At 38.5% G+C, this 12,723-nt stretch overlaps 1 protein-coding gene across 7 annotated transcripts in view; it reads right to left on the reverse strand.

Moving 5' to 3' along the window:
* SLC22A15 (solute carrier family 22 member 15) overlaps positions 1-12,723 on the reverse strand; it is a 91,205-nt gene that overhangs the window by 27,191 nt on the left and 51,291 nt on the right. For all 7 annotated transcript variants that reach the window (XR_008492284.2, XR_010123708.1, XR_008492296.2 and 4 more), the window contains 3 exons: positions 8,519-8,734; positions 4,752-4,892; positions 2,693-2,778 (listed from right to left, as the gene is read on the reverse strand). Coding sequence is in view for 4 of the 7 variants with exons in the window: in XM_063651584.1 (XP_063507654.1) it covers positions 2,693-2,778; positions 4,752-4,892; positions 8,519-8,734 (443 nt within the window). In the remaining 3 variants the exon portion in view is untranslated. The remainder of the gene's footprint in view (positions 1-2,692; positions 2,779-4,751; positions 4,893-8,518; positions 8,735-12,723) is intronic.

The raw sequence follows: 12,723 nt of genomic DNA on the forward strand, positions 1-12,723 counted from the left end.
ACCTGAGTTGGCAGAAAGGCAAGACTGAAGGCATGTTTGGTAAGGAAAAGTGAGGGCAAAGGAACACAAAATGTAAACAGAAAATGAGTAATCTCCAAACCAACACAAGATGCTACAGAATTTTTCAAACTGCTAAGTCATTTTCTTTATATGTACTTATTAGAACTTTTATAAAAGTAGCCTAAACCTTTGAAAAACTTGAGATTAAAAAAAGTCAACAAAATATTTTAAAGAGTAAATACAAAAGGTTTAAAGAAAGTTTAAATAACAATTAATATTTATCTGAAAGAAGAGAAAATTCAGGCATAGCTGGAAGACTTTGCAAGCACAGAAAGGATTATACAAAAAAGGTGACCATATATTCTCTCTCTAGTGATGAATTACATGAAAGACAATGGGCTCAATGGTAGTGGAAGAGGATAATTTTAATAGTAATGGTTATTAATTATAGAAATTATTTATTAAAATTAAATAGAAATATTAAAAATAGAAATAATTTCCCTGGAAATCTTTTTTTTTTTAATTGAGACAGAATTTTGCTCTTGTCGCCCAGGCTGGAATGCAATGGCACCATCTAGGCTCACTGCAACCTCCACCTCCTGGGTTCAAGTGATTCTCCTGCCTCAGCCTCCCTAGTAGCTAGGATTACAGGCACCTGCCACCATGCCCGACTAATTTTTGTATTTTTAGTAGAGATGGGGTTTCACCATGTTGGCCAGGCTGGTCTCGAACTCCTGACCTTAGGTGATCCACCCGCCTCAGCCTCTAAAGTGCTGGGATTACAGGCGTGAGCCACCATGCCCAGCTAAGAAATCGTTAAAAATAGACAATACATCCATGTTTTCTAAGTATAACAGAGGTAACATACTCCTGAGGCACATTCGTGGAGTGCCAAAGATACTCTGCTACGCTGTTTCTTATTCAGTGTCCACCAAGGGGCACAATCAGCAAAGGGTCCAAGCTGCTCTCTTAAAACAGATTGTAATTAAATAGAGTGGTACTTGCTGGTCTGGAGGGGAGACCATACATCCGCCTTCACCATGGATTTTTGTCTTGTTATTTATAAGAAGAGATCATTTCAAGAAAGGGCCACATGTAGAGTCCTAGGGGATAGGTTACCTGGAATGTGCAAATAAGTAGGAGGGGAGGAAAGACATTAATTGGCCTGGTTTATGAAGGTGTGATAGGTTACAGGTGTGTTTATAGGACTAGTGACAAGTTTTTCTCTATGAGGCGATAAACAGAAAGCTGGACTATTGCAGGGTAAAAAAAAAACAAAACTGAATTCTCAAGGTGCCTATGCAAAACAAAATCTGCTGGATATAAAACTACAATGATTTGAAGTCCATCACTGTCTTACCAGAAGACAAACAAAACTGAGCACCTAGTTCTACAAGTCTATGGCAGGGCAAGCTGGGGAGTTCCTCCTCTACTTAGCATTACCAGGGGCACCCATTTGCTTAGAGAATAAAAAATGGGCAAATTTACTCAGTTCTCTAGTTCCCATGATTCTATGAAAATCACTTTAAAGCTGTTCTAAGTATTGGGTAAACTCTAAGTAGTTAGCAAATTACACTCGAGGCTCAAGGTATAGAACCTCAGGTGGCAATCAACAGCAGAGTAGATATACTGGAGGGTTATAAAACAGGGAGAACACACGGCCTTGGGGTCTTTAATGAGACACGCAGAAATGAACCACAAGAAGCAATTTACCAAAAGATTATTTAATATCTGATATACTCTGACAAAAAATGAATTCTTCATGCATTTCCAGTAGTTATCAAAACTCTACGTCAAATCGTCTCATAATGATTGCCACCTGGAGTGCAAGCTCCATAACAGAACCCTATCAAAATCCAAAAGCCCCTAAGACAGGGCTCTTGTTATATCACATGTTCCAGCATCAGAGAGTTGTTGTGACTCACTCCTCCTTCTAGAAAATCACAGCCAAAAACACAGTTCCCAAGGTAATCACTGGCATACCTCAGGTGTGCTAGTGAAAAAAGAGATTGAAAACCAGCAATAGCTACAGAATGTCTACACAGGGGCAGCAATCAGGTTATATTAGAATGCTAAAGGGATCCTTCTTGAAGCTGTGTTTGCATAGCAAAGCTACACACATATAAAAATATCAGTTTCCTAACTAGGTGTTTTGACATTTATATAAGACTAAGAGACTATCCATTGTCACCAACAGTGACACCATCAGTGTCACCAACAGCGAATACCATCCCCATTGTTCTTGTTGTTGGAGTTCCTTGAGAGTCATGGTGGAGATGTTGAGGGGTACCAAAGCCACCTTTGAGAACCAGTGGCTCTGCTCTGCACTCTTATGGTTGGCTGTAATGACAAGTGCAATTTGCAACCTTGGATGAAGTTTCTTTCTGTGAAGAACTAATTGGTCCTCCTCATCATCAAATAAACAACTCTAACATCACCAAAACTACATCTCAGTCACCCCAGATGGTAGCTTAATAGCCTGAAAGAATTAATAGTGCACCTCTACACACATTACTCACCCAGAGAATAGCTGAAGCAAAGGAAAGAATCTGGCCCATTGTATCCCACACAATTGCTAAACAATATGCAATCACAGAAATGAAGCATGCCATATGGTCATCTCTCCACTATATTATGATTCATTGTAATAAAAGTACTGTTCAAAACCCTTGTAGAAATTTGAAAGGCATACCTTTCTTTTCTGGAAGAAACATTACAATAAGACAAGCCAGTCCTCCTAGGCACAGAAATGCTGATAATGTTCGCTTCCGACCAAACCTAAACAATAGAAAGAAATTACACAGTTCTCTTAAGAACCTTATAAACTCATCTGTTTCTTCCCAACCTTCTTATTTAAACATCTTCAGTTTCATTATATATGTTCATCTCCTCTTAAGGCATAAGTGGCAAATGTGACTGATAGGAAACTGACTAGGACTCAAAATAAATAACCACTATAAAACAAAGGGAAAGTTGCCAGATGGCAGGATTAAGTGATTTGTGTGAGAAAAGGGTATAGTATCATTCTATCTATTTCCATAAGTCCTAAGTTTCAGACACTGTTTTAAATGTTTACCATCCATTATCTTATTTAATCCTAATAAAAGTCCTGTAGGCATGTACTATTATATTCTCCATCTTTTAGAGATGAAACTGAAACAAGGAGAATATTCTGACAGCTCCCTTTATTTTCTGGTTACTTTTTCTGGTTTTATGCAGTTTAAAGTTTTGGCATTTTTTTTAAGTCTCTCTCTTAAAAATACACACAGAAAAAAATTTGTTAGTGGGTTAGAAATAGGTGAAATGTTATTTCATACTTTGTTGAGAGAAGCGATTTTCAAATAAAAGCCCTAGACTTGGAAGAAAGATATTAACATTAATAAGTCTCCCTTTTCTAGGGGCTTACAACATGCTAGGTACTTTTACTAGGAACCTCAATAATTTTGATAATTTTGCCAGTGAATTTTACAATCCCTGGTTTGAGGATAAGTACGAAGGTAGGCTTAGTGAAGAAACTTGTCAAAGTCATACAACCAACACATGGCAAACACTAGATCTGAATTCAGGTCTGCCTGGTCACAAAGGTAGCATTCCTTCCCTCTGCTTCAGATTTCAATCCTAACTCGGGGTGGTGCTAAGAAGGTCTTGAGTCTTCTTTTCCAGGTCATTTTGCTTAATTTAACAGTCAATATGGAAGGCCTTTCAAGTAACACACACCATGCTAGGCAAGCACCAGGGATACAAAGACACATAAGACACCCCCATGGACGGCTTCCTTATAACACTTTTAAGTGGCCCCAGAGGTATGCACAGGGTGCTAGAGCAGCACAGAGGAGAGGCATCTGGCACAACTGGGGGTGCTGGGAAAGATTTCTGAATACAATACCTGATCCAGCTCTTGGATCATGGTAAGAGTAAGCTGTAGCCTCTACCACAGGGATCAGCAGAGGCAACTGGGAACACTCCCTGGGAGACAAGCCTTCAATTTAACAGAATCCAAACCTGCCCTTCAAAACACTCTAGACTAAAACCTCATGACAAGGGCATTAAGCACAATGCCAAAGGAATTCTGAGTTTGGCTGGAATGATGATTTCTGGAGAAAAAGAAATGGCATAATCCAACTGATTCCCAGCTCATACAGAATGGGATTTTTAGGTGGCCTGGTCAGGCACTAAGTAACAGAAGCAATCTCAAAAATTGAGGAAAGGGTGCTCTATAAAATAATGTTTAAAATCTATCTCAAAACTGTTCCCACTGACAATGAGTAGCAAAAGCAGGTTTTATTTTCTGCCTCCTCAACAAAGTAAGATGGGCCACAGAAGATAAGAAAAGTCTTTCTAGTTCCTTCAATTATTTGTCTTCTTGTAAGAACTTCTAAATATTTATTGTTAATTGGGTTTATAGAGTTTCATCTACACAGAACTAATAATCTCATCTCTGGCGACTAATAAATTACATACAGACTACTCACAAACCCTCTGATGGTAATATTCAATACTATCTTGGATTTCGATATTCAATATTGAATTGAAATCTATATAAAAACTCGTAAACATGAAATTCAAGAAATCCTGCACTAAGAAATGAATTCTAACTGTTTTTAGATGGAAAGAAACTCTAATCACCACAGAGCAATCAGCTGATACTGCATACAAAGACAACACCATATAGATATGCATGTGTATCAGAGGGCATACGTGTGTGTGTGCATTCTCTATGGTGCACTTCATATTCATCCACACTTACTCACCATTTTTGGTTAATCAAGTAGATACAGAGAGGGTAAGATGGAATCTCTATGAGGCCAGACAGGGCCAGGTTGGCATAAATACTTCCACCTAGATCACCCGCACTCAGAGTTAGGCCATAATACACCAAGCTGCACACAAACCTGCAATTGGGAGTCAAAGGACCAGGAGGTAAAAGACAAGAAGGACAACAGAAAAGTACATAAGAATTTGCCAGAGAAGATTCAAATATTGGTTCAATATAATTGCCTGATCTGCTGCAAGCAATAAGCTTGTCTCTCCTACTAATTTTTCTATTTTAATCTAAATTTCAACACTAGGAAAAAATAAAAAAATTATGGGGGCTTGGAAATAATTTGAGCTATGTCTATATGTTATATAAATCAAATGGATGGCCAGCCCCTTAAAGAGGAAAGACATTGCATGCGCTTTCAGCAAGCATTTCTGCAATTAATAGAACACAATGACCCTATTCTTTATTTAAGGCAACAATTTATGGAACACTTGTTACAGACAGTTGTAATATTATTGAAATGATTCTAGAAAAGAACTCCCATGGAGAAAGCCAACAGAAGATGGCCTTCAGAACATGAGCTGAGAAGTGACTGGATCTTCAGTGGGTCACCTGCAGGCCCAAAATGACTGGCACTCCAATCCCCAATGATCCAGACACTTTCCATTGCAGATTTTAACCCCATCCTGCATTCAGCAGGTGCACATGCTACAGACTCCCAGAACAGGAAAGAAAAGTTAAAGGTCACAGCAAAGGCAGGATCTTCTAGGAGGAACAACCGAGGAAGGGTCACTTAAAAAGCCATTAATTTATTTATGGACACTGTTCCTGAAACAAACAGGGAGCTCCTCTTGGGTGGCAGGCATTGTGCTAGGCACCAAGCCTCTCTCCTACAATCCAGGAACTAAAGAGCTGAGGAAGCCAAGTGCCAACCTAAAGATCCAAATCAGGGCTTCCTCAAACACAGTAATGGTGGTAGTAGGAACGTCTATGCCTAGGAAACTGCATCATTAAAATCAAACAAAACAAAATAGAATAGAATGAACAAAAATAAAACCCTGAAACTGGGCTTTACAAAAATATGAATATGTTTGGTAAACCACAAATTTCTATACAAGCAGTAAAACACCGAAGCTTTGTTAAGTTCATCAGGTTTTATGCTTTTGCAACGCAGTTTGATCAGTGTTTATTAAGGGGACGTTCTCATTTGCTTCCCTTTAGTTTTCCTTAGAGAAAGTCTAATGAGCTGTGGCTATAATGAGATCAATCAGGAAAGGGAAAGTTTTATTTCCATCTCTGCTTAATCTCAGAAGTGGGCCAAGTACCCCAGGCTGTGGTAATGTAAGGAGAGAGAGATGTAAAGAGGAGGGACCCTCAAGCTGGAGTGGTTAGTAGTCCAGCCCTCCCTAGCAAATAAGCCAGAAGCAGAAGTTCATCCCTCCCTAGCAAATGAGCCAGAAGTATTATGCATGACTTCTTACTGAGATGAAGTGTTATTCATACACCAAGGACAACGGGCAGGATTGTAGCCAGGACATCACATGTAAGGATGCAAGGTGACACTGCATTGTCTGTTCTCACTGTCTCCCAGGTATCTTGCATGAAAGCAGAAGGCAAAATAAATTTAAATCCATGCAGTTTTCTAAAATGTTTTTAAAATCCTTTACACCTGCAGAAACAGCATTTACATAATGCTGTTTCCCAGTCAGTTTTCTGTGTCTGTTCTGCATTTACAATAGAAATTCCAGACACACACACACACACACACACACACACACACACACACACAGAGACACCCCTATTTAAATCAAGCTGTGACAGTATCAAGTCAGGGCAAGAACAGACAAGCCAGTTCAGGACAATAGTGGAATTTAGTTCCCAGCTGGTGGTGAGAGAGAACGGGGAGAGCATAAAGCATGGAAGCCCCATTGTCCCCAGGGCTGGGCTTCTGCTCTGCAAGTTGCCTTCATCACAGAGTTGGTCATTGGGATCCATAATTATAGCTATTAAAATCATTTCAATCCTCTTTATGTCCCCCAAACAAAATGTAAAATGCTTGCGTAATATTTAACTGTATATTTAGAGCATCAAAGAACTATTTTAAAAGGCACTATTGTGGAAAATAACCAAAGAAACAGATCTTTAACACAGAGGTATAATTTGAATCCCCAGTTAAGGCTTTCTTAAATGACAGATCCACAGAGAAGATTTTAGAATTTTATAGCATCTTCAAAAAGAACGGCAATATGTGGAGTGACTGTCTCTATTATCACATGTTTTAACATTCTCAGCCTCAGGGAAGAAGTTTATTTGGCTGTGTAAGAAATAAAATGAACAGGGACAGTCTCCCTGTCCCTAAGTCTAGGGTTTGTTTGTTTATCCATTGAAGGCCAGAACCCAGAAGTTAATATACATGGGGAAAAAAATAAAAATAGTGAATAATCTGCAACAAGTAGGTGGTTCCTCCAAGGCAGAGGTTGACTCACTGTCTATGTGATATGCAAATGTAAAGTTTTATGGAGCCCTAAGTACCTGAACATACTTTGTAAGTATTTGCTTTTGAATGGGTAGAACCTCAAATTAGCAGCTCCTATGTTGTGTTGTCAGGTTTGGCTTTCAACGGTTTTCTTAATCTCCATGCCTCCAAGCCTCAACATTTATTATGCATCTGTGATATTCCTAGTGCTGTGATGGTTCTGTGGGGGAAAGCAGCAGTTGGTTAACATGGCCCCCAACCATACAGGTGGCAGCCACTGCTTGGGTAGAAAAAGAGTATACGATACAGAAAAACATCTTTGCACCTTCTTATTCTAAAGCTACTATTCTTTGTAGCTTTATACATAAGATCACTTTCATATAAAATCACTTTCCTTTATCCCTGCATGAAATGTGGGGTTCCATGCAGGCTTCATGGCAAATACATATAAGCCACAGCACAACAGTCCTTTAGGCTAGTAGGTATGATTTTGCCCAGATAACACTTAGGGCACATTAGCAGTATGTACAATATCAAAACACATGTGCAATCCACAAATTGTATGCACCCATCCATTTCTCCTCTTTCTACAACTTCTTTCTTTAAATGAAACCATCTTGAACTGCTGAATGCAACTTACACTCACGCCTAGAGCATTTTAAAAGGCAGGTGGGAATAAGCTAAACAACCGGAAAAATCAGGTTCAGAAAGTGCTCGTCAGTTCAATCACTGATTTACATATGTAGCTTAGGGTTCATCACTTCAAACTCCTGGGGTCCCATCTGTACAAGGGATCATATTTAGCCCACCTCAGTGAGTTAGCGAGTGGGAGTGCCACAGAAAATGCAGCATGGAGCACCACAATCAGAATATGCTAGCAAACTGCTTGATGCCAGCGCCAAAGGTAAGTATTTTTAAAGTCCTATTTAAAAACTCTTCTATTTCTACCATGCTTATTTGCTTTCTTTCCTTTTTTGCCGCGGAAGGGGCAGGAAGGCTTAAGTATTTATGATAAATACCTCTAAAGCAAAGATGTGCTTCTGATGTCTACTTACTCAAGCTCAGTGGACCTGCCCATCAGGCACTATCATCTGCTGCTTGAGAAAGATGGGGCTGCGCAAGCAGAAAACCAGGCGCTAAAGATCAGGAGCCTTGCTGTTGTGAAAACAACCTCAAGCTAACAAAAGAGGTAAAATCCCTGTACCCTGAAGAAAGAGCAGGATATCAAGAGAACCTCGAGCAACCTTAAAGAGCAACAGAACACGCCTTAGTATAATTACCAGATGAACATCAGGATCAAAGTGTGTCCTAAGAGGACCCGGTAACGAAACAGGTCCAGGAAACTTCCAGTCTCCCTGCAGCTCCTGTTGGCTGGGTGTGTTAGTGAGAATGTGCACTTGAGTTTGCGGTTCCTCTTGGCAATGAGGTACAGCGCCTCTTCAGCCTCACTCAGTCGACCCTGGGAGTATAACCAACGAGGTGATTCAGGAATGAATCTGAAAGAGATGTCATTAAAGGCTGTATATTCATATAGGTACACGTGCACAGGAAGGAGACAAATCACCTACTCAGTTCGTGGATTCCTGCACCACAAATGGGATTCCATGTTACACTTAAAGTTTGACTCTCCCAATAACATATGAAAGGGCTACTTTCAACAGCATGCTAACATTAAATGGTAGTCTACTTTATCACTGAAAACCAAGAACATGCTTTTACAATTGCAGTTTAAAAAGCAAACATTATGCATTTATTTTTAAATAAATTTTAATATGTGAATTTTAATATGTTAAATATTAACATATTATTCAGTCTATAGGACTGAATAATGAAAATTCTTCATAAAGCACAGGTCAAAGATATAGCTCTAAATCCTAGCCAAGTGTTGTTTGAAAATACTGTAGAGACAATGGGTTTTTTTAAGTTCTAAAAAAGCCTCACAAAGAAGACAGAAATCTTTATTATCTCATCAGGAAAAAAAAATTTAAACTGAAATATTTTTAACATAGTGACATGTAGGAGGTAGAGATTATTTTAAGACTACACATAAAGATGAAACCAAGTTTACCAAAGCTACTTTTGAGTGTTTACTGCTTCAAAATACTCAAATCACCTGACACACTGGCTTTAATATGTCCTGAGGATATTTCCTGATCCCCCAAGACCTTAAAGAATAGAAGTTATTTCCTGACCAATTTCTAGTTACAAAACAACAGTTATTTTCTAATGTAACTACAAAGTGTTGGACAATTATACTGCCATTGATATATTCAAAGAGTTTCAAAATTTAAATATTATATATCTTTTTGCCTCTTCCCCATTTTGCCTACACTTTCAGAGGACTTTCCAAAGACAAAACCAAGGCAGGAATATGGAAGCCTTGTTTACAAGACACAAATCAAGGTTGTTTTTTTTTTTTTTAAAAAAATCTAATTTGACATTATCTGCCTAAAATGAAACTTAGATGAATAAAACTGGCTATTTACGGTGCTTTATAGAATTCACTGTGCCTTCGAACAAGGATAGTGAATTAGCAACAAACACTACAGGATTTGGAAACTTAATGGACAGCCAGTCTGTCAACAACCATTTATTGAGCATTTCAATTTTGTACAGAGCAATGTAATGGTGCTGAAAGGAAAGACGCTGGAAACCAAAAGGCAGGAGTTTTCCCAGGAGTTTTGCTGCTGGGGAAAGGAATATTCATGCACGATATTAGACAGCAAAAGCAGGAACAAAGGCCATCTATAACAACCTGAAAAATCCTTCCATTTACTTCTTCATTGCCATTTGATTATTATTACTGACAAACAAATAAATAATCAAGTAAAACATTGTTCTGTTGAAGTTAGGTCTGCAGGTTATGAGTGGGATTTATTGGCCCTATCCATAGGGGCATATAGGAGCTATTATGTAAAACCACTTGTTTATGTATAAATGAAAGAGGACTACTGTGATAAATATTGAGAGAAAATATATGATAATAAAAATTAATTATTTTGGGGAGGATTGGGAGGAATAAAAAAGAAACAACAGAAGATATGCCAAAATATTCACAGTTATTATCTTTGGGTTATATGTCATTTTCTCCTACCCTTAGCCTGTGTTTTCAAAATTGTTTATAAGCAATAAAAATTACTTTTAAAACTTTATAAATCATTTTAAAGCTGGTATTTGAGAGACACGAAGGCTTTAGAAATTTGGCTCTGAGTTAATAAAACTATTTCTACCTGGCAAAGGGTTTATCTTGACCATGAAAACTTAGGGTCTTATATTTCTCTGCATTTTTAGAGGCCAATAAGCTTGCTTCTAAAGAGGGTCACCTAGTTGCCAGTGGACAGATTTGGAAACAGAGTTCCAACACACGCAGATTATACATACAAAACAGTAAGGCATGTTTTTAAATGAAAGAGCAGGCCTTTGAACATGCCGTCCTCTACATAGCAGCAGGGTCATCTGTGCCGTGGGCTCTTTTGAAAGCTAAAATGCTAATTTAACAATGTTGCCCCACTCAAAAACGCTCCATGAATATCATTAAAGGTGGCAAATCTTTGTAAATTAAGGGGACCCTGGTTTTCAGGAAAAAAGTAAATCTACTGAAATTGAAGTACTGTGAAAATAAGGAATTTTTAAGCTAGGTAAAAATGTTTCTGGTAAACAAATAAGGTATATAATGTGGCTTCTTATGTTGCCGATTAAAAATTCTGAAGGTGATTCCAAATGTTTTTGTGCCAACATCTGTGCAATGTCCAAGGATCTACTGTGTGGAAACCCCTCGCTTTGGTACTGGGGAAAATGTTATCATGGAGCAAAGAGCCTGCTACTGTTGGAGAACTCTCAGTTTAGAAAGAGAGAACATGGCTCCATTATGAGGCAGAAACACAAGGACCACTCAAAGGGTATGGGTGAATGCCATGGAATTCAAAAAAGAAAGAGAATGACTTGTAGCTGAGGCTATGATCAGGAAAAGATGGGGTGGACGGCATTTGAGCAAATCAGGACAGTGGCGTACTTATCAAATAAGAAGATCTGGGCAGAAGATTGTTGAAAAAGCAGACACAGCACTGAGTAGCAGCATGGAGTAGAAAAGCATAAGGAACAAGTAGTGCAGTGTGCCTGAACATGGGATGGGAATAAATTAGGAAAGATAAATTGGAGGCTGACTGTGGGAAGCCTTACATTCCAGGCTTAGTGGAGTAAGTAAATATTTAAATCTCATGAGTTCTTTTCTCTCTGCTTTCTATTTTTCACGACCTGAACTCACTTCCCGGTAAGGAGATGTTTCCACCTAGCACTAAACAGTAAATAATTCAGACCATATATTCAAAAAAAAAAAAAAAAAAAACAGAACAGAACAGCTCAGATCATCCAGTGAAGTGGTGCTACTATTAAAGGGGAGATGAGAGCCAGATAAGATGGTGAAGTAGGAAATTTACTAAACATTTTAAAAGAAAATTTATTTATTCATCAATATTTACATAAATGTTTATTAATTCTAAGTACTATAGTAGGCACCCATTTATTACTTTCAAAAATTGACAATATACAAGTTAATAAAATCATATTAGTTTCCTCTTCTAATAAAATTATCTCACTCAAATTCATATAACTAAAAATACATTTAATAAATTTTATTTTTAAAATATAGGCTACTTCTACTCTATTCATTTTTGCACTTAACATTCTCTTGCTTTCAAAAATGTATGAAAAATTTCAGTTTAGTCCCCACCAAATCTCAATTTAGACCCCGGATAAAGAGTAAATAAATTAAAGAGCTGTCAGAATTAAAACACTATTACCGGTCTCCTTCACTTTATGGCATAGATGAAGGCAGGAAATACTGGCTGAAAATTTTGTTTATGTCAAAGATTTTGATAATTACCATCAGAGATCTGATATCTCAGGGAAGAAAAGCCTTTCACATACCACTTAAAAACTTCTGCCAAGCGCAGTGGCTCACGCCTGTAATCCCAGCACTTTGGGAGGCTGAGGCGGGTGGATCACCTGAGGTCAGAAGTTTGAGACCAGCCTGACCAAGATGGAGAAACCCCATCACTACTAAAAATACAAAATCAGCCGGGCATGGTGGCGCATGCCTGTAATCCCAGCTACTCGGGAGGCTGAGGCAGAAGAATCACTTGAACCCGGGAGGCAGAGGTTGCGGTGAGCCGAGATCACACCATTGCACTCCAGCCTGGGCAACAAGGGTGAAACTCCGTCTCAAAAAAAAAAAAAAAAAAAAAAAAAACTTCTGGGGAAATGGGCTTACTAAGTTGGTGGCTTGCCTTGCCTTGTAACATCTGGGTGTCTTAAGAGGGCCATGGTATGACACCCTTGGGCAGTCATTTATACAGTCCTTCCCTGACCAGGAAATCATCCTGACACTGCTATGAGGCCCTGCACTCTAAGGATTTCTCCTACATCTAAGACTCTTCCAGAGTCAACGTTTAGGGGCCCTGAAATGACACTAATCTGTAGGATGAAC

Source organism: Pongo pygmaeus, chromosome 1, assembly GCF_028885625.2.
Source record: "Pongo pygmaeus isolate AG05252 chromosome 1, NHGRI_mPonPyg2-v2.0_pri, whole genome shotgun sequence".
NCBI classification, from domain to species: domain Eukaryota; kingdom Metazoa; phylum Chordata; class Mammalia; order Primates; family Hominidae; genus Pongo; species Pongo pygmaeus.